This window comes from Tursiops truncatus, chromosome 4 (genome assembly GCF_011762595.2).
Source record: "Tursiops truncatus isolate mTurTru1 chromosome 4, mTurTru1.mat.Y, whole genome shotgun sequence".
In the NCBI taxonomy this organism is placed as follows: Eukaryota; Metazoa; Chordata; class Mammalia; order Artiodactyla; family Delphinidae; genus Tursiops; species Tursiops truncatus.
Window position 1 is genome coordinate 6,774,291 of NC_047037.1, and position 22,008 is coordinate 6,796,298.

General features: G+C 42.3%; 1 protein-coding gene across 4 annotated transcripts in view; it reads right to left on the minus strand.

Annotated features, from left to right (window-relative positions):
• The window catches only part of KAT2B (lysine acetyltransferase 2B), a 103,060-nt gene that overhangs the window by 26,390 nt on the left and 54,662 nt on the right, over positions 1 to 22,008 (minus strand). For all 4 annotated transcript variants that reach the window (XM_019934432.3, XM_073803666.1, XM_073803665.1 and 1 more), the window contains exons 5-8: positions 20,383 to 20,564; positions 12,975 to 13,166; positions 7,054 to 7,160; positions 2,060 to 2,185 (exon numbers count right to left, since the gene is read on the minus strand). In XM_019934432.3, coding sequence (XP_019789991.1) covers positions 2,060 to 2,185; positions 7,054 to 7,160; positions 12,975 to 13,166; positions 20,383 to 20,564 — 607 coding nt within the window. The remainder of the gene's footprint in view (positions 1 to 2,059; positions 2,186 to 7,053; positions 7,161 to 12,974; positions 13,167 to 20,382; positions 20,565 to 22,008) is intronic.

The following is a 22,008-nucleotide window of genomic DNA, read 5'->3' on the forward strand; positions in this document are numbered from 1 at the left end:
GAATGTGCCTTTTTCCGATTTTGAGTGCTCTCTACACATATGTTAGATTAATCTTGTTGATCGTGTTTGCAGGGCTTCTGTCCTTACTGACAGTTTTGTCTGCTTGATCTATGAATGAATCAGAGATGTTTCTTCCAGACTTCCACTGTTGGTTGGTTTGAAGTGATTATTTCTCTTTGCAGTTCTGTTAATTCTCCCTCTTCATATATGTTTGCATGTATGTATGTATAGATATACGTGGTCATATGCATGTCATGTATATATGTCTATATATTTGAAATATACTCATGAATTGTTTTGGTTTTTGTTGTTGTTGTTGTTTTATTTTTGCGGTACGCGGGCCTCTCACTGTTGTGGCCTCTCCCGTTGCGGAGCACAGGCTCCGGATGCGCAGGCTCAACGGCCATGGCTCACGGGCCCAGCCGCTCCGTGGCATGTGGGATCTTCCCGGACCGGGGCACGAACCCGTGTCCCCTGCATCGGCAGGCGGACTCTCAACCACTGTGCCACCAGGGAAGCCTATGAACTGTTTTATTTTCCCGGTGAATTTAATTTTTTTAATCACAGAATGACCCTCACTATCTCTCACAATGCTTTTTTGCCTTAAAATGATGCCTCACAAAGTGAGTAGGGCCACTGGCCTTTGAAGTAGGTATACTCTCAACATGTTACGTGCTGGGAAAGGCCAGGCGAAGGCAAGGAGAACTCTCTCCCACCTTCCTCCGTAGATTACATGGTGGCTTTCTGTGCCTTCTATTATCATGTTTGGTTTTTCTTTCTTTCTTTTTTTTCCTTCCGTCATAATGCATTTATTTTTACAATTAAAATTTTTTTAATTTTTAGATGTTCAAATCTAATTTATTCCTCAGGTATGAATCCCACTAAGCATGTTCCATATAGCATTCCCATCAACTTTAGCTAAAAAGAAGCACAGCAATGTCAAGTATCTCGTCTATACAAGATGCTTCTCCAAATATTATATGTTACTTACTAAACAGTTTTGGTTGAGTTCTTGTTTTCATAACTTTTTACTTGTTGTGATTGGAGGTGAGTGAGAATATTTTCAGTCATTTGACCAAGAAGCCTTCAAATTCCAAGATGCCCCAAGATTAACACTGTGAACTATTTATTTTGGAGTTGAGGCTTATACCCAATATACCCCAAACTTGACAGATTGCTAATAGTGATGTGATAAGAAAGCATCTTAGGCTGCATCCAAGTTCACTGGCAAAGAGTTTCCAGATTAATTAGTGATGTCTCCCTTGGACGTGGGAGAGACAGTGGTGGCACCAATGCTAAATGCTTAGTACTTCATTCAAAATCCTCTTCTCTCCCCCTTTTATGTCATTTCTTGAATGTCAAACTTTGGTCATGCCCAAGATTTGTCTGAGGTCAAGCCTGTGGACAGAAATGCAACCTTCAAAACATCCTGTAACTGTGAAATGCCTTTAGGATTAAGAGATGTTTTTGCCCACACGGCAGATTACATTCAAGGCCAAATTCTTTCCCCTCCTGTATCCATGCTCTGCCATGTGATTTTGCAGTTCTTCCTATAAAAGGAGTAGGGTACATTTCCCCACCCCTTTACTCTTGAGTTTGACCATGTGATTAGCTTTAGATGACAAAATGAGGCAGGTGTGATGGGGTACCAGTTCCGAGCTTAGGCTTCAAGAAAGTGTATTTCTTCTTGCTTTCTGCTGCTTCTGCCACCATAATAGGGACATATTCTGCCCCAAGGGAAGGTGAAGAAACCCAATGGTCCTAGAAGGAGGATGAGAAATATGCAAGCCCAGTCTGAAGGAGACTAGCTGGGATTAGCCACCTCCCAGGCAACACACAAGATGAGTGAGCTATGATAATAAAAGATTACAGTTTTAAGACTCTGAATTTTGAGTGGGTTTGTTACACAGCAATAACTAACCAATACAGCTCAAATTGAGTTCCAACCATTGAGATCCTGGACATGTACAATCTGTTCGAAGTCTACCTTTGGCACTCCTCAGATAATAAAGCTTCTAGGGCAAATCGTAGTCCTCTATGATGCCCTCAAAGAGCTTACCTGGGTTTGCCTCAAGCCCCGAAGCACCTTTACAGGAAGGACTGTTGCTCCCTCCATTCTGTTGCTCAAGGGAAGCTGAGTTTGAATTGAAGGTAACTGTCCCGGCCACAGGAGGTGGATTGATAACTGCCCCCAGGAAAAGGAAAAGAAGGTATTAAATGACTTCTTTCTTAGGCAATAAGGAACCAAGTGCACATGACACCATCCCATTCCTGCCCATCACCCCAAAGAAGTCATCTTTAAAATAAAAACTATGGGGCCAATGTGAGCATGATAAGAAAGACAGGGTTGGATTATAACCCATTGGATAGAATAAAGATATCCGAGTCCAAATTGATAAAATCATAAATAAATAAGTGGGGAGAAGGTGAAACTCTTCGTACAGGAGAATTCCAACAAATAAGAAGGGAATGATGGAAGTTGGCAGGGGCTGGGGGAAGCAGCCAGTATATAATAATTGATTCAGGGAAGAATCATCTGTACAGTCTAAATATACCTGTGAATATAATTTTTTAATATTTATTTTTATTTATTTTTGGCTGCACTGGGTCTTCGTTGCTGCACTCGGGCTTTCTCTAGTTGTGGCAAGTGGGAGCTACTCTTTGTTGCAGTGCATGGGCTTCTCATTGCGGTGGCTTCTCTTGTTGTGCAGCACGGGCTCTAGGTGCGCAGGCTTCAGTAGTTGTGGCACGTAGGCTCAGTAGTTGTGGCGCACGGGCTTAGTTGCTCCACGGCATGTGGGATCTTCCCCGACCAGGGCTCAAACCCGCGTCCCCTGCATTGGCAGGCGGATTCTTAACCACTGCACCACCAGGGAAGTCCCAATGAATAGAATTTTGATAAAGACAGGATAGTCTCAAAGTATCTCCCCACAAAAGTACTTTTGTTCTTTTTATTACAAAAGGAGAAATGGTAACACTGCAGCGGAGAAACCTCCTAAAGCCCACCCTAAGCCAGTGATCAAACTGCACACCAGCAATAATGGGAGAGGTCAACGTTACGTGCCTCCCGATGTGACACAGAAATTGCCATAAACCACATCACTGAGATGAGGGGCAAAATGGAAAACAGCACATAGATTAGATAATAATATTGCATCAAGGTTAAAATCCCTTACTTCGATAACTATACTGCGGTTAAATAAGAAAACGTCCTTGCTCTTAAGAGATACCCACTGAAGCCAGTAGAGGGGCATGACGTTTGTAACTTTCAAATAGTTTAGAAGACAAAAAACATACATATACGCACACATATTTATGGAGCGAGGCAGAGACAGAGAAACAGGAGAAATGATGAAGCAAGTATGGCAAATGTTAACAATTAAACAAAGAACATACAGCACACAGGACTGCTTTGTCCTAGTTTCGTAACTTTTCTGCAAGTTCGAGAGTATTTCCAAACAAAACCTTTTTGTTTTGCCTTTTTTCAAAAAGGCCTTCATAGGAAGTAGGACGTTGTGTGCTAGTGTGATTGCTGATCCGTAGCTGATGAGGTGAGACTGATGAGGGACACGGACATTCTCAGTGCAGACAGATGCCCAGAGAGCACATTCATCTTGGTGTCAAGGCAGCCACAGTGTGGTCTACGGGGGACTTTCCCCATTAGCCAAGAGAGTGATGGAGTAAGTAAACCAAGCCACGGAGAGACATGGACCCACAGCGATCCTAACTGGACAGCAGTTGGTATGTAAAGAATCAGAATATACTGATTCACAATGTTGTGTTAGTTTCAGGCGTACAGCAAAGTGAATCAGTTATACATCTACATATACCCACTCTTTGTTAGATCCTTTTCCCATATAGGTCATTACAATAAAAAAAATTTTTAAATAAAAATAAATAAAACATAGGTGAGGAAACCATCACCCCCAGAAGAAAAAGAAAAAAACGGGGGATCAGAATATACTAAAGCACCAGGCTGTACGGCTTTCCTCCCAGCACACAAGCCTTCTGAATTTCTAAGTACACTGGAGCGATTCTACACAAAGGGGAAGCTCTGGTGATTCAGAAGACATCTGAGTACCTTGCAAAAGTTCAGGGCCATCATTATGAATGTCATTTATCACAGTTGCATAGATGTGCAGACATGCCAATTAAGTAGGTGATTACACTTTTCTCTTCCCCCAGAGAACACACTGCAATTACAGCAGAACAGGAGAAGACAGCCTGCTTCCGACGGCGGCAGGTAATACTGACAAACCAGCTGAACTGGGTGACAACCTGAGACACAGAGATGAATCTGAAATCCCCAGAGGGTCAGAGACGTCCCGCCTTCTCCATCTTGTGTGATGACAGACAACACAATGGAAGTGGGACAGACTGGGAATGGAAGTGGGACAGACTGGGAGGCATCTTGAGCAGGTGAGGGTCAAGGGAAGTCTTCACCCAGAGAGGAATCCTCTCCAGAAGTCCCTCCAGAAAAGAACTAAGATGACCCTGACAAATAGCTCTGGTGTCCCCGGCCCATGTTCTTCACTCATTCCTTCCACATGCGCTCGCCTGCACATTTGCAAAGCACACTGGGGCCGTGCAGAGCAGCGGTTAGAGCTCTGGCTCTTAACACAGGGCAAGAGACAGGAATTAGACCCAGTGTGAAGCCCAGTCCCATCACTCACGAGCTCTGCCTTTGGGCAACTGGTTGCTCCTCTCTGAGCTCTCATTTCTCATCCACATAAAGGGGATAATCACACCAGCTTCTCATGGTCTGTGCTAAGGCTCAAAGACAGGAAGCAAACCTCAGGGCGAGCACTTACTGGAAGTATCAGCTATTCTCGTGGCAAAACTGGGTCTCTGACCATGCAGCAGTCACCCTCATAGGAGACAGAGACATACAGAGAAAAGGGGGCGAGGGTAGCATGAGGTGAGTGCTGTGTGACTCAGACTGCTGCACATCAGGTCACCTGAGGAGTTTTTAAAGTCTCGATGTCCAGCCCACGTCCTTGGCCACGTCCAGGCCATGCCCTTGGCCAGTTACATCACACCCTCTTGGGACGGGCCTCAGAGATCAGTAGTATTTTTTTTTTCCTTAAAATAAATCATTTTGTTTTATTTATAGCTATTCTCAGTATCTAAACCAGTGCCATAAATACTGTAGAAAATCAGGAGATAATTGTGGGAAAGAAGGAAATTATTTTCAAACATACAGAAGCATCTACTGGCAAAAACGGATAGAAGCAATTCTTAACTATTTATTGAAACAAGAACCTCTATATGGCATATTTTACTGAGTCACTAAGAGTCAGGCTATAAATTTAAGTGGTTTCTAAACTTTTTTTTTAATTCTTCTGAATTTTTAATATATTTTCTTCCCTTCCTTGACAGCATCCCAAATTAATAAAGTTCTGTAATTAATCATACCACAAATAAATAACGCTATTCGAAACCAGTAGTATTTTACATCACATGGGTGATGCCACGGTGCTGCCAAGTTAAACAACCGGCGATAGGATGTTATCAAGCTTCCACGAACATTCGGAAGAAAGGAGATCCAGCCCTTACTGGAAGGCATGGGGAGAATTAGGAAAGAGTTTGTGGGAGAGATGCCATTTGAAAGTTAGGTAAGATAAAGACAGAGACAAAGTGAACAACATGGGGACAGAGAGAGAAATACAGAACACATGCCCAGGTGCTACACAGAGCACGGCCAGGAAATGCTGACACTCAGGTCTGGAGTTCTGTCCATGCACAGAAAAGCCCCAGAGCGCTACAGGTTTTGAACCAGAGAAACATGAAATTATATTCTATGACTTAAGGTGAAAAAACAGCACAAAAGATGTTTCTGGTAACAAGAAGCCAAGCAAAGATGGTTTGATCCAAACCAAAATACCTCATTCCCTAAGTACTCTGCTTGGAAGGATTTAATTATATGCATCCAAACTTGGGGTCTAGATGAAAAAAAAGTTTTAATCACCTTCTCAAATGCAGTATGCTGAGTGAAAGAAGCCAGTCAGAACGCTAGGATTCCACTCATACGGCATTCTAGAAAAGGCAAAACTACAGGGACAAAAAACAAATCAGTGGTTGCCGAAGCTGGGGGTTAGAGCACTGAATGGACTACAGAAGGGGTACAAGGGAATTTTCTGGGGTGACGCAGTTGTCCTATATATTTTTTTTCTATATTCTGATGGTAGTGGTAGTTACACAACTAACTACGTGTGTTTGCCAACATTCACAGAACCACATACTAAAAAGGTTGCCTTTCACTGTATGTATTCAATTTAAAAAATTGGGGGGTGGGGGAAAGGCGAGAATAAAATTACCCTTTGCTGGAGGCAATACTTAAGAGCCCCCGTGTGACGCATTGAACTAGATCTACTAAAAACTCGACATCAAAATTCTGCATTCTATCTTTCCCCAAGGCCACATACAAATTACTGCTTTGGCATCTCTTGCCAAACTTCTCCAAATTTGCCGAGCATCCAAGGCAGGAATTCAGACCCTCTTTCTAGGGTCAGTGTGACTCCAGGAGTTACACATCTTCCTTCCTCACAAAGTGCTCGCTGAGGCCACTGGCTGACCCGAGGCAATGCCAGCTGACGCCCTGACCCCATTTCACGTCCTGAGACTCACTATCCTACCATTATCCACGAGAGCAACTTGATGCCCAAACCAGACCCCACAGATTCAGAAACCAGACGGAGACACGATTCCTGGGCATATATGGCCATTGACCGAGACTGTAAGTGTCTTCAAAAAGATCCAGCATTGACTGCAGACCTGAGCCGCCTGGGTTTAAACCTCCCGTACAGCTGTGGGGCGCGGGCTGAGCAAACTCCCACAGCAGGCGCAGCAGCTGTTGTTATTTTAACTGTTTGGTTTGCACCTGCTCTCCTCACCAACAGAGATGTAGATGCAAGGTTTGCCAGAGCTTTTACTTTTTTTTTGCTGGTGCTAGTCTTCAATTCTTGATGAAAAACACAAATAAATGCAGAGTGAACCGTAACGAACACTTCCTGGTTGTTTTTTGATTTATGCAAAAAAAAATTTTTTTTTTACCTGTTTGGATTCCTAGCTGGCTGGTTCTGGAAGAAGCTGAGAGAAAATCCTGATCCCAGATGGGAGAGTTTTGACTATAAACTTCTTCTTCTAACATGGACAGAAACCTAGGCACAAGAGTAAAGGCAAGCATGAGGTCAAAACTAATGCATTACTAGAGGGACAAAAGCCCTGACCACCCACGGCAATCACATGAACACCAGCATCCCATCTTCAATTTAGAAATATGCTAGTCAAGGGGCTTCCCTGGTGGCACAGTGGTTGAGAGTCCGCCTGCCAATGCAGGGGACACGGGTTTGTGCCCCGGTCCGGGAGGATCCCACATGCCGCGGAGCGGCTGGGCCCGTGAGCCATGGCCACTGAGCCTGCGCGTCCGGAGCCTGTGCTCCGCAACGGGAGAGGCCACAACAGTGAAAGGACCTGTGTACCGCAAAAAAAAAAAAAAGAAGAAGAAATATGCTAGTCAATTATGACTCAAGTGATGATTTAGTTGGGCAGCCCTGGTATATTCTAATAACAGAACGCATTTCTACAGATGTATTCTCTTTGGGCTCTGCATAGATAGATACGAGCTAGACTACACGGAGCATTACATCAGTGGAAATGGATTCCACCCAGTCCCCCTCAGGGAATCTCAGAACCAGATTCCAGCCCTCCACAGAGCGGTCACTGGCACCATCATTTCCATCACAAAAGCCGCTATAGTATTTATGGAATCCTTGCCATGTGCCTGCACTGTCCTAAGAACTTCTTTTTTTTTTTTTAATTAATTTTTATCGGAGTATAGTTGCTTTACAATGTTATGTTAGTTTCTACTGTACAGCAAAATGAATCAGCTATACATATACATATATCCCCTCTTTTTTGGATTTCCTTCCCATTTAGGTCACCACAGTGCATTAAGTAGAGTTCCCTGTGCTACACAGTATGTTCTCATTAGTTACCTATTTTATACATAATATCAATAGTGTATATGTGTCAATCCCAATCTCCCAATTCCTCCCACCAGCCCCCTTTTTCCCCCTTGGTATCCATACATTTGTTCTCTACTTCTGTGTCTCTATTTCTGCTTTGCAAATAAGATCTTCTATACCATTTTTCTAGATTCCACATATATGCCTTAATATACAGTATTTTGTTTTTCTCTTTCTGACTTACTTCACTCAGTATGACACTCTGTAGGTCCATCCATGACTCTACAAATGACCCAATTTCATTCCTTTTTATGGCTGAGTAATATTCCATTGGATATATGTACCATGTCTCCTTTATCCATTCCTCTGTTGATGGACATTTAGGTTGCTTCCCTGTCCTGGCTATTGTAAACAGTACTGCTATGAACATTGGGGTGCATGTGTCTTTTTGAATTATGGTTTTCTCTGGGTAAGAACTTCTTATTGAATCTTCACATCAACCCAATGAGTTACGTATTTTATTTTTATTTATCACACACATACATAGCTCTTACTATAGGATAGACACCGCTCTAAGTAGTTGGTGTATATTAACTCATTTGATCTTCCTAACAACCTATGAGATAGGATCCATTACTGTACCCATTTTACAGATGGAAAGACTTAGGGCACAGAGAGGCTCAATAACTGGTACAAAGTCCCACAACCAGTAAATTGCAGGGCCAAGATCAGAACGTGTGATTAATTACTACGTTATATTTCCTGTCGTGTTATAAACAAACAGATCTCAAGTTTTGGGGGCTCACAGAAATCACCCGAATACCTTGGTAAGAGTATAGATACCCAAACCCCACCTAAGCTTACTGAATCGGAGTCTGGGAGAATGGTCTGGGCAACTGATTTTTGATAAGTACCTTGGACAGTTCTTATGTGCCCCAAAATAGAAGAACTATGATTAAAATACCAACACAAATCTATACTTCTAGTACTGGAATGTCTTCCTGAAAGCCTCTTTTTAAGGTACATTAATTCTCATGGAGGGGTACAGAATAATGGCTAAGAGCTTGGGTTCTAAAATCCAATTACCAAACTCACCACTTATTATTTGTGTGACCTTGGAACAAGTTCTTAACTTTCCTCTTCCTTGGTTCCACTTTTATAAAATGGAAATATCAACAGTAACTCCTGCAGAAGATGGTAGTGAGGAGTACACTAATGTCATGCTTCAAATGGTGATGACCCCTTAGGAAGTGCTCATTCATTCACTCAACAAACACTGAATGCCCACCACATGCCAGGTGCTGTGCCAGGTGCTGGAGGGTAGAGGGAACACAACCTCGTCTTGCCCTCAAGAAGTTTACACTGCAATGATGTAATAAAGGTTAGCTAGTATATACGTCTACTATCCTGTCTCTGAAATTCTGAAATCCAAAAGCCCTTAAAAAAAGTATTTTCCCTAATCCATTTGGCAACAAAACATACGTAAGACTACTTACAGTCTCTATAAATGGATTTGCTTTGGGGGACCTGCCCCCACCCCTAAAGCTATGATAATGTATAGCCCATGTGTTATGTTACCTTTATAAAGGTGTCAAGTTACCTTAAAACTTGAACTGAGAAACAGACCAAGTATGGACAACTGATCAAGGACCTACATTAACATCATCATCATCATCATCATCACAATTACTGAAAGTGCCACTAGTCTTCTCATTAATCAAATCCGGCAAGACTTCAGAAGGTCTCGGGGTGGGAGAGGTTGCGTTTTTGGAAGTGAAGACAGGTGGGGAAAGGTCCTGAGGGTCTTCTGACTTGCTGTTCATACTCAGAAGATTTAAGAATAAGGTACCATTTGCGTGAACATCTACCTGCACTCAGTTGTGTAATTCATGGTTTACAGAAACGACATGAGTCGCCTTTTGCCAAGCAAGCCACCATTAACTTATTCTTTAAAACACTTTAGTATGTTTCTTATCTAACACAGAAAGACTGACAGCAACAGGAGGTAAGATCCTTACTAAGGTCACATTCTGACCTTGCTGACAAGACGGAAGGTTCTCGGTGCATTTCCCCCTTGTGCTAAGCAGACCCTGCCTTCACCTCACACAGCCCTCAAGATTTGCCCAACTGCCCTTTATCACAGAAGTAAATTTCCTTTCCTTTTCCAGGCTCCTTCTTTATCAGTAATTATATAATGGGAACACTTCACAAAGCCCTAAAGAGACTCACCAAAGAAGAATGCCATTAATAATTTAGGAAAATAATCATGTGTGTGTTATATTTTATATATATATATATATATATATATATACATACATATATATACACATACATACATTTAGTTATTTCAATAAAATAAAGAACAGGCTCATCTAATGCTATGAGAAAACGCTTGTTTTATATACAGAGGATACAAAATTATATGTAGAATAAAAGAACGCAGTACACGGAGGAAAAAACTGAAATATCTAAAGCACAAAAAGTATATCACAGTGGTAGGGTTATAGTGGTCTTTTGCTTCTTTGTTCCCTGTGAATCAAATTTTCATCAACATGTCCATTTATCACTTTTAGAATGAAATGCAGATACTAAAGTTTTTAAAAACAACCGTGTAAATAGGTGGATGGGGGTGGCGTTGGGGAAAGGCACACGTTAAAGCCAAGCAGAAGCGGCAACATATGAAGAGCAGGAAGATAAGGATGTAAGCTCTGAAGACGCATCTGAGAAGCACGGCGACCTCACCAGGTGTGAGAAGCAGTCTGCAGCCCTCCCCTTGAGCTGGTGCCCAAGACGCAAATGGCACCTCCGGCTTCAGTATGAGATTCTGCCGCCAAATCTGCAGGTATAAATCCCTAACAGCCTCAAATGTTGTCAGATTCAATGAAAAGGGATTTAAAAGGAGAAGTGGGTGGTAGCTTTACCCTACCATTAGTAACAGAGATAAAAAGAAAGCAACACTGATTTTTCAGCTGAACAGCATAAGCGTGCCAGAACTATGGGCTGAACGAACATAACACTATAATTAGCAAATACCTGCAAGAAGCAAACTGAGTTTGCTATGGGGGAAAAAGAATTGCTACTATGCAAGGTAATTAAAATTTCTCTTTAAGCACCACAAGAGGTGTGAGGGGGGAGGGGAGAGGGGTCCTTTTTGTCCCTTGGCTTAGAAACAGAACGACTACTATAATCTGAACACATGAAATGCTACTTATGTGGCAAATGTAATAGAGAAATAAGAAAACTGCTTTAATCTCTATGGAAAGAAGCTTAGAACAGTTAAAAGGCAGCCACTGAGATACATGAGCTTGCCCAGAGTTCATTACCCATTGAGGGGCAACATTCAAACTGCAGTTTAAGTGCTTCTGAACCTTCCTCCCTGGAGGATACCAAAGGGTCCATGTCCTGCCTCAGTCTCGTGTGCTGGCTGCCTTCAGGAAATACTGAAAATCAAGTGGCTAGGACTTATGTTCAAATATTGGACGTTCAGCTAAAGCTCATTAGAATTATCCTCTACCTAATGTTTGAGATTCGTGTTAAACTGCAAAAAAAAAAAAAAAATTGTTCAGTCCATTTTCATCAGAAAACCATTTTTGTTATTGTTTGTTTTGGGCCTCACTTATTTTTTTTTTTTTTTTTGGCCGTACACGGGCCTCTCACTGTTGTGTCCTCTCCCGTTGCGGAGCACAGGCTCCGGGCGCGCAGGCTCAGCGGCCATGGCTCACGGGCCCCGCCGCTCCGCGGCATGTGGGATCCTCCCGGACTGGGGCACGAACCCGTGGCCCCTGCATCGGCAGGCGGACTCTCAACCACTGCGCCACCAGGGAAGCCCTGGGCCTCACTTATTATTAAAAATTAAAACTATCATCTTTCCTGAGATACAAATTGGGTAAACCAGAAATAGTAATAATAATAAAAATCCAGTTTCTCAGATAAAACAGGATTTCAACAGTCTTTGCTCAAAGACTATAATGGCTCCTCTCTGAAACTCTGCTATCTCGCAGTTCTCCATGGCAGAACACTATCAGACCTAGAATGCCTTTTCAAGTGATACCTTCCACCCCTGCAGACCGGTGCTTCCAGGCAAAATGAACTGCCTCCTTCCTGTCTTGCTGTCACTGCTCCGTGACAAGCCATCACCTGCACCCCCAGCCTCTCACCAGCACCCAGCCTCTTAGCTTAAATTCTGGGTTCTTCGCACTGAAAATTCATTTCCAAGGCCAATGGTGTGGCACTGCAACTTCCTATCCCTTTGACACGTTGCGTGTATTTGAAAAACATTTAAATGATTATTCACATGTTGGAGTTCTGGCAGGTGTGAGAAGCAAAGGTGCACAAGAGCATGCACATTCCACAAGAAACTGAGTACACAGGAACAAGGATCATTCTGAAGGAGGCCTCTCTATTCCCGGCCGGCCCCGCTCTTGGGGTCTAGTTCACTCTAGCTGAGACGGGACTGATCCGCCAATCTTAGCAAGGGCTGGATGGGACTTCCCTGGAGGTCTAGTGGTTAAGACTCCGTGCTTCCAATGCAAGGGGCGCGGGTTCAATCCCTGGTCGGGGATCTAAGATCCCACATGCCGCATGGTGGGCCAAAAAATTAAAAAAAGGAAATGGCTGGAGACATGGGACGGAAGAAACAGCCACCTGACTTCTCCTGCACCACTTCTGGGAAGATGGAAATGGCTTCTGCACCACCTTTCCCACCCCCCACTAGCATCCTGGCAGCTGAATATACAAAACAAAGCATTCCCCCCCCCAACCACCCCCACCCCCACCCCCCACCCCCACGAGACTCAGGTGGAATGAGGTGAGGCTAAGGGACCAGTCGTACAGAGTCAAGCTCATCTCAGATGGGCTGGAAAGTACCCATGGAGGCTCCCAGGGGGAGCTGAGAAAGATGGGGTCCCTCTTTCCTACCCCTCCTGATTGTGTCACTGAGGCAGGCTTTGCTGTGTATCCATCAGTCTTAAGCCCTTGCATCAAAGACCCACAAGAGCACTCCCTTACTTTGGGAAATGGGTGAGGATTAGAGTCCGTTTCTCCAGTGGCAGTTTGTCTTTTTCCTGCCTCGCCTGTTCCAGGAGCTGTCGTCTCATCACGGTGAAGACAGAGCGGAGCAAGGTTCTCCCGAACACCTGGGCAGTCTCGTACCGAGGCAGACTGTCACAGAACTGGGGCACGTTGCAGTAACACAGCCACCTGCAACCAGAGGAGAGCACGCCATCAGTATCCCTTAAGCCCCAGACCATGTGGAACACCCAAGGACGGCTACTCTGTATCATCAACCTCAGCAGGAGAGGCCAGGTCTGCAGTGACGAGCAGAAGTATCACCACCAGCTAGTAGGTTAGCTCACCCGGCCATAGCCACGTGGGTCCAATTCTACTAGAATCATTCCATTCTGCAGCGTCCTTTAAATAGGAGGAGGAATGAAAGGGGAAACCGAGGAAGTCCCTTTTGCAGAAGAATCAGAACTCCCCCATCTAATCCTCTAAGTAAAATTTAAGGCTTCTTTAAAATGCCTACGCAGCATTCACATACCTCCACAGCTTTGGTGGGAAGATAAAGATCTTCAAGACTGTTCAAAACTCAGTCAAAACGCAGGAAGTAATGAGCTTCCACCATCTGTTGCTTAGGTACGTTTTCAATGACTCAGACTCAAAGTCAAAAATGCATTTCAGCGTTGCACAGGGCTGGAGGAGTTCCCAGAGGGAAACCAGGGCTTTCCTGACACCTGATCACAGTTCTGGGGCGCACGGGCTATGCAGAGCATATGATTTAGAAAGCTCGTTGAGCCAAGAGAAGCTAAAACATGAGCGTCCACCCACAATGGACCCACCTTCTCCAGGGTCACCCGGAGATGCAAGCCCTGAAATTCCCAGCAACATGAGCACACAGTGGGGCACAGAGGGCAGCAGAGACCAGGGTCAAGGGTCGAGGCTTCACTGCCCAGCTCCCGCTCCTTGGTAGCAGACCCAAACATCCTCTTCCAGGACAGGACTGCTTTCCCCAAATAAAACCCTCTCCTCCCTGTGTGCCTTCCTGATCTTAGTTTAAGACGGGGGGGCCGTGCTCCGATGTGCCCAAACTGCTGAAGGACACCCCAATGAACTGTCAGCCCCTCAGTAAAGAGTGGAACAATATTCACTTACTCATGCTTCTTGACTTATTTTTTATCTTATTCTGTATTACTTCTTAGTTCTCCTGTGTATGGGGTGGGACTGTTTCATATTTGGGGAAGAAACCTTTCATCAGTGTTAGTTCATCTACCTAGATTCAAAATTAACCTTAAAACCCTGCTACTATTTCTGTTCTCCTCTCAACCTTTCTGTCCTAATAATTCACACCCAAATGTCATTTTATGACACAATACCCAGATGGGCATCTTAAGGGCTGCACTGTATCTTGTCAAGTCGGAAACAGCGACCCTGGGAGCAGAAGGAGCTAGGAGGTTCACTGATTTTGTAATCCATAAGGCACTTCACATAGAAATTCATCACCTTCGAAGCCAATCTTTGCTGGAAGTTAGCCTGTGGCCACTAAATGAAGTTAAAATATTTGGAGTTGAAGGGAGGCCAGCTCCCAGGGAACTAATTATGAAACTACAAATATAATCACAAACCATAATCATCAGTTCAATTTCATGAGACTTAGGCTATCATAAGATTGTTTGTAAATGTTAACAATATTAGAAGTATGTCCAATCTGCTGCAATGGAAGATATATAAGGATTTAAGGATTTAGACCAGTACTGTCCAATAAAGCCTCTATGATGATGAGACTGTTGTATACCTGTGCTGATACAGTAGCCACCAGCCACATGTAACTACTCAGCACTTGTACAAATGAAGAGCTTACTTTTTTTTCTTTCTTCTTCTTTTTTTTATTGAAGTACAGTTAGGTTACAATATTATATTAGTTTCAGATGCACAGCAAAGTGATTCAGTTTTATATATACACATATGTGTATATACATACATGTGAATATATAATTCTTTTTCAGATTCTTTTCCCTTATAGGTTATTACAAAATACTGAATATAGTTCCCTGTGCTATACAGTAGGACTTTGTTATTTATCTGTTTTATATATAGTAGTGTGTATATGTTAATCCCAAACTCCTAATTTATCCCTCCCACTCCTTTCGCCTTTGGTAACCATAAGTTTGTTTTCTTGAAGAGCTTAATTTTTTTTTCACAAATTTATTTATTTATTTAATTTTTGGCTGTGTTGGGTCTTCGTTGCTGTGTGCGGGCTTTCTCTACTTGTGGCGAGAGGGGGCTACTCTTTGTTGTGGTGCGCAGGCTTCTCATTGTGGTGGCTTCTCTTGTTGTGGAGCATGGGCTCTAGGCACGCAGGCTTCAATAGTTGTGGCACACAGGCTCAGTAGTTGTGGTTTGCAGGCTCTACAGCGCAGGCTCAGTAGTTGTGGCGCATGGGCTTAGTTGCTCCACGCCATGTGGGATCTTCCCAGACCAGGGCTCAAACCCTGTGTCCCCTGAATTGGTAGGAGGATTATTAACCACTGCGCCACCAGGGAAGTCCCAAAGAGCTTCATTTTTAATGTTACTTAATTTTAATCAACTTAACATTTACTTTCAACCAACAAGGGCCTACTGTAGAGCACAGGGAACTAGCCTATGATAAACCATAATGGAAAAGAATCTGAAAAAGAATAGATTTATATATATCAATATATCTGAATCACTCTGCTGTACACCTGAAACTAACACACCATTGTAAATCAACTATACTGAACTTTAAAAATACATAAAGGAAAAAATAAAATAAATAAAATTTCCTTTCAAATGGAAATGCTGTGAAATATTTTTCCATTAAACAAAACTTTACTGTTTTGGTAGAACCCCATTTATCTTTAACCACTTAAAATTTAGTGAATGAATTAAAATGTGCTTTAAGTATAAAACACACACTGGATTTGGAAGACTTAGTACCAAAAATACGAAAGTAAAATACATCATTAATAATTGTTCATATTGATTCCATGGTGAAGTGATAATATTTTTATATACTGGGTGAATAAAACACTATCAAAATTAATGTCCTGTGTTTATTTTTTTTATGTAGCTACGAGGAAATGTTAAATCACATACGCGGCTCACTTTTGTGGATCATATTATATCCTATTCGGCAGTGCTGATTTTGTGTCTAAAAGAGCATTTCCATCTATAGGGGTCACAGATGTCAGAGATCCTACTTAAAGACAGATGCTCTTTCTGCTATGGCAATGATAGGTTATAAATACTATCATAAATTCATAAAATGTTGTCCCAAAGTGCTTAATAGGTCATTCACTCTCCCCAGAGTAGAGGAAGGCAGCATAGATTATTATCTAGTAAAAATTTTCAAATAATAGGTTGCCATTCATTTCCTCTGAGAATCATTTTTATAGACCTCAGTTTACACTTTGTAGTTTAGTTTTGTTTTTACTTGCAAGACTAATCTTATTTTATTAATCTGTAAGGGCACAGTATGAAAAGACAGAAGATGAGTCAGCGTGTGGTGTTTCGGGGACTGCTCTAGTAAATGACACAGTCTAGGCGTGTGGTGAGACAGAAAGAAGGAAACGGGAATGAATGTGTGCCTTGTCACTGCTCACACGCTCCCCCAAAGACTAACCTGGAGGAGAAGATTATACCTAAACGACTGGTTTCAGGTCTTCTCCAAAGAAGTGAAAGGACAGCTCAGGGATCTTTGTATGCCTAACGGTGACGGCATGGGCGTGCAATTGACTAATGGTTCAAACAACTGTCTCTGACTTCTTAACGGCATCGTGGTGATTTGCAACCACTCTGCTTTCTTTAAAACGTGAACAGAATTGGAGAACTTGACTGCAGAAGACCATGTCATCCTACGTACTTGCTGGACTGAAAATCCTAAGGTTTTCAGCAATTAAGTGACCTCTCCCAGTTCTCCCAAATTAAAGGCTAGTTACTTTTGGAAACCACACTAGAAGCTAGGATTCCCGAGCGCCAATCCACTGTTCTTGCCACGCTCTGTGATAAATACTGCCCTAGATTTACACACCTAATTATGAATGCCCAGGGAGCATGGTGACAGGCTATAACCTCATACAGCAGTAGTTACATACAACTGTTTCACCAAAATCAATTTAGTTATATCTAACTTGCTCAGTATTCTTACAATGCATCTCCCCAGTACAGGCATGACCTCTAATTTTGAGGTCTGCACAACTGAAAATCTAAGGCTAATTATTTGCCACTTTCCTTTAGCATATTCTGTTGGTCAGATGTATTGTAAGAAGTCGTATTCCTTTGACACTTTATTTTCCAGTTATTTCCTCGTGAAATTATATTAGCACACCATCATGGAATTCGAGGAATTTCAAAATATTTGTCCAGATTTTTTTCCAACACCACAGTGATTTCTGGGGGACATATAAAGGTATATTTAATATATACTTATATAAATTATTATGGTTAAGTATATTAACATTAATATACCAGATATTTTTAACATATAAAATATTTACGTTTTTCCTTAAGTCAGAACAGAGAGGATAAGTAATTTAAGCAGTTCTACTGTTCAGTCTGCATTTAATTTTTTATTGGCTAGATCCTCACAGGTTAGCTTTGTGAGGAACATAATCGTTTTCTGAGTCTATTCTCTTCCACAGAGAATCCTGTTTCTCCCCATCTTCATGCTGATGTGCACTCCACGAGTTTTCCGCCCCTCGGTCCTAATGGCTACAACTGCTGTAAATTACATGCTGAACCAACAGTCCAGCTCCTGAGGTTCACTGACACGCCACGTGGTGCCTGCAGCTGTAACAGGACCTATTTTGGAGAAGATGGTATCAGTGAGACACCATGCCGCAGCGGCGTGTGGTTTTTTAAATTCCCACGTGGTCGAAACAAGTCTCGCTTGTGATAATGTTCACAGGTTGTTCCTCTCTGCTTCCCTTTCTTCCTCAACACGGCGGTGGTGGGGAAGCCCGGGGGTGGGGGGGCGGGGGAGGAGGGGTAGACGGGAGGTATATCTACCTTCATTCCCTTATTTATTATTTACAGAGGCTCCTGATCTCCGTCCGGCCTAGAAATCGGCAGGTTGCAGGACAGGCTCACTCAAGCCCCTCGCCGCTTCCCTTCCCCACATCGGACTCCACCCTTCCGCCCTCGGCTGGGGCGAGGAGGCGGGGCCAGCCAGGACCCTGCGGCTGTCTCTCGGAGCCCTTTCTAAAGTGACCCTCAAATCGCTACCCTCTCATCCCACTGCACACACTCCAGCTGAAGAGTCGCGCGCTGGCAGTGACTTGAGTTTTGGAGGGCGTGGGTTGGGGGGAAAGCATGAGTAGCATCTTCCCAGCGCCTGTGCTGTGCGCCAGACGCCAGGCACGGGCCACCTCAGGGGACACACAACAGCCATGGGACCGGGCAGAGGAAGAAACAGAAGGTCCAGGAGGCGAGGTGAGAGCTCTAACACACACACAGAACTGGGGAGGGATGGAGCCATGGTTCAAACCCATCGCTCATTCCAGAACTCGACTTCTATTTTTTACGACTCCTTGAGTCTTCATAAGTGCCGCCCATTTCTTGGTAATTCCCAAGTGCTACACAGTATTTTTATTCTGTTTTCTAAAATACAGCATTAACTCCCGTGCTGCGTCACAATTAATTCTCCTTCTTGATGAAACAATTTTTCCTCTCTTAAGGGCGGCAAATATTGGGAATTCCCTGGCGGTCCAGTGGTTAGAACTCCGTGCTGCCACTGCAGGGGTCACGGGTTCAATCCCTGTTGAGGGAACTAAGATCTCACAAGCTGGCACGACCAAAGGAAAAGAAAAACAAAGACAGAGAAAAAAATGAAAACAAACAAAAAGAGAGGCAAATATTTTCAGGGGTTTAGCTCTGACAGATATTCAGCTTTGTCAGTTGTTCACAGATGGAGTTAAAAGACACATATTTTTGAGAGTTCTATTATCTCAACTCATAAACAGGAGTAACGATGCTATAGGAACTACTGTTAATATAAAACTCTGAAATGAAGGTGTGAAAATGAAGACATAATTTAAAAAGTTGATTTTGAAGAAATCTGTAAATTTTACAATTATTAAGATAAAATACTTTATAACTCAAATTGTATATATTGTAAAAGGGGAGAAAAGAGGGAAAGGGGGTTTTACTCATGAAATCAGGTCAGTGATCAGAGAGAAAAGCTTATCTTCAATTACACCCATTCCTCTTTGTCATCCTCTGTTACAGAAAATAACCTGGGTACAAGTGGTCTTTACAAGCTGTCAAAAAACACTGCCTATTTTAAATCGGGGTTGTGGGGGGGACCCTGAAGCAAGCTTGATGTGCCTATAAAATATAAATGGGAAAAGTTATAAAAAAGGTGAACAGAATGGATAACACAAGTCACTGTCTTACTTAAATAAAAATAAATGTAAGTCATTCTGTTTTGTAGGGCCCATGTTTATGACTCTTAAGTCAATTCTATTATTCTGCAAGTCATAAGTAATAAAAATAAATTCCCACTTTAGAAAAATGTGTAATTCTTGGATGTGTAATCCAGGAATATGTTTGATGTCCACCAATAGGGACATGATTAGGTAAATTACAGTACATCGATTCAACAGACTATAATACAACCAGTAAAACGTCTGAATGGGGGACAAAAAGGATGCAAATTTTGTATTTTCTTTCATTCTAACAAACGTAAAATATCTATTTAAAGGGACAGTGACTGTAAGACAATATGTATAACGATACTATTTATACCATGCTGCTGGGACTATGGTGATCTTTCCTTCTTTAAAAAAAAATTTTAACACTATTATATTCACGGTCATTGCTTATTTTTTTTAATGATGTCTCTATATAATAATTACAGAGTCAGTATAATTATGTAGATCAACAGTGCTCGATAGAAATACCATGCAAGCCACACATGTAAATGTAAGCCACACGTTTAAATTTCCCAGTAAGTCACATTAAAAAAGTAAAAAGAAACGGGTGAAATTAACTTTAATATATTCTATTTAATTCAATATTTCCAAAATATTACCATTTCAACCCGTAGTCAATATAAAAATCTATTAAACTATTAATGAAATAGTTGACATTCTTTTTTTCTTTTTTTGTACAGTCTTAGAAATCTCCACTCATGCCAGCCACACTTCAAGGGCTCAGTGACCACATATGGCTGGCAACTATCGTATTAAAGAGTTCAGGTCTAGATGATTTGGATCCCTCACCCTCCAAAACATCACGCTATGAATGAAGAGTAGGAATCTGGGGAGTTAAATTAGACGTTCTCTCTAACTGATGGAGTCCCGTGATAACTGGGCAACCCTCTGCTTGCAGAGGCAAGTAGCCATGTTATGTCTGCAATGTACTTTATGGGCCAAAGAAGAAGAACCGGCCGTCTGCTTACCTTGTATAGTTCTCCTTGTATCCAGAAATATCATCGTTGGGGGATCGCAGTCTTCGTTGAGATGGAGCCTCCAGATGCCAATAGTTGATGCGGTTCAGGAACATTTTTGCCAACTCCACTATTGTTTGCCTTTCTTTGGATGGCAGGTGACTAAATTTGTACTGTACAAAGTTATTCACACCCTTAAAAGGAGGAAAGGCAATTTATTCACGCAGCTGTGCAATCCTGAACACTCACATAGTCAGCCCCGTTGGTGGTCATTAGCAAAAGAAAAGACATTTCTCTATTCACAAAAACCTCTTCCTTTTCCCTCTTAGAAAACAGGAATGCCCAGAAGGAATCATGCCCCAGATCACAGTCTATGAAAAGTGACAAGACACAGAGGCTGTGAGTTGCAGTTCTATGCCTGCTGCAATCGTGACGTGCTAAAGAAAAATTCAAAATCACGGACCGAAAAAATCAAAACTCCATAAACAATAAAATACGGCTGTTTTGCAGCATAACTCTTGCTGTACTGTCAACACAGTAGCTCACATAAGAGATTCTTGGATAAATATAATGTTTTGACATTCATAAAATTTTAATTTTTGAACTAAACCACTAGAATTTGAACTTTTACTATCACTCTTTCGGTTTTAGTAAACCTACCAAAAGAAAATTCTTACTCAAAATTATGGCCTTTTAAAATAATAATCTGTGGATTTGTGGATTAATTTAATCTTTCTTCAGAACACTCCCATCTAATTTAATTTCAAATAAAGGAATAATGAATTCTTATTTCGTAGGGATTGGAGACAACATTTTTTCTATGAAAAACTGACTGATAAAATACATTTATTTGTTTCTGATATCATGTCTTCTGTAATTATTCTCATCAAGAAATTCAGTCCAGAGTATCTGAGATTTACTTAGGCAAACAATGATGGGCCAAAAAATTGATACTGATGAGAAATCCTGACAACACCTAATAGAAAAGGTCTATACATATCAACAGATTCCCCAAGTAAATCTCGGCTTCTTTGCAGGAATCTTAATGTACCAGGAAGCCAATTTCTGGAAACAAAATCTCATTTCTTTTCTGTGCTTGCTTTTTAGTTGACTTACAATGTTTTTCACATTGCTCCTGAATTCCCTCGCCTCAATAGACTTTTCAACAGTGCAAACAGAGGGACAAAGACTTAATTTTAAAACATCAACACCGGGGCTTCCCTGGTGGTGCAGTGGTTGAGAGTCCGCCTGCCGATGCAGGGGACACGATGCAGGGGACACGGGTTCGTGCCCCGGTACGGGAAGATCCCACGTGCCGCGGAGCGGCTGGGCCCGTGAGCCATGGCCGCTGAGCCTGTGCGTCCGGAGCCTGTGCTCCGCAACGGGAGAGGCCACAACAGTGAGAAGCCCGTGAACCACAAAAACAAACAAAAAAAATCAACACCAAGAAACAGCCCATTTCATGTGTTCTGACGAACTACATGCTCTATTAATTTTTTTCTTTCCCAAACACACAGTGAATTCTGAGCGTTCAGCAACCCTAAGAGACACAAGCTAGATCATTTATTACATCCAAAGGGCCCAAGACAATTCCTACCAACTTGAACATCTCTAAGCCATCAATGAGGATGAAAATGA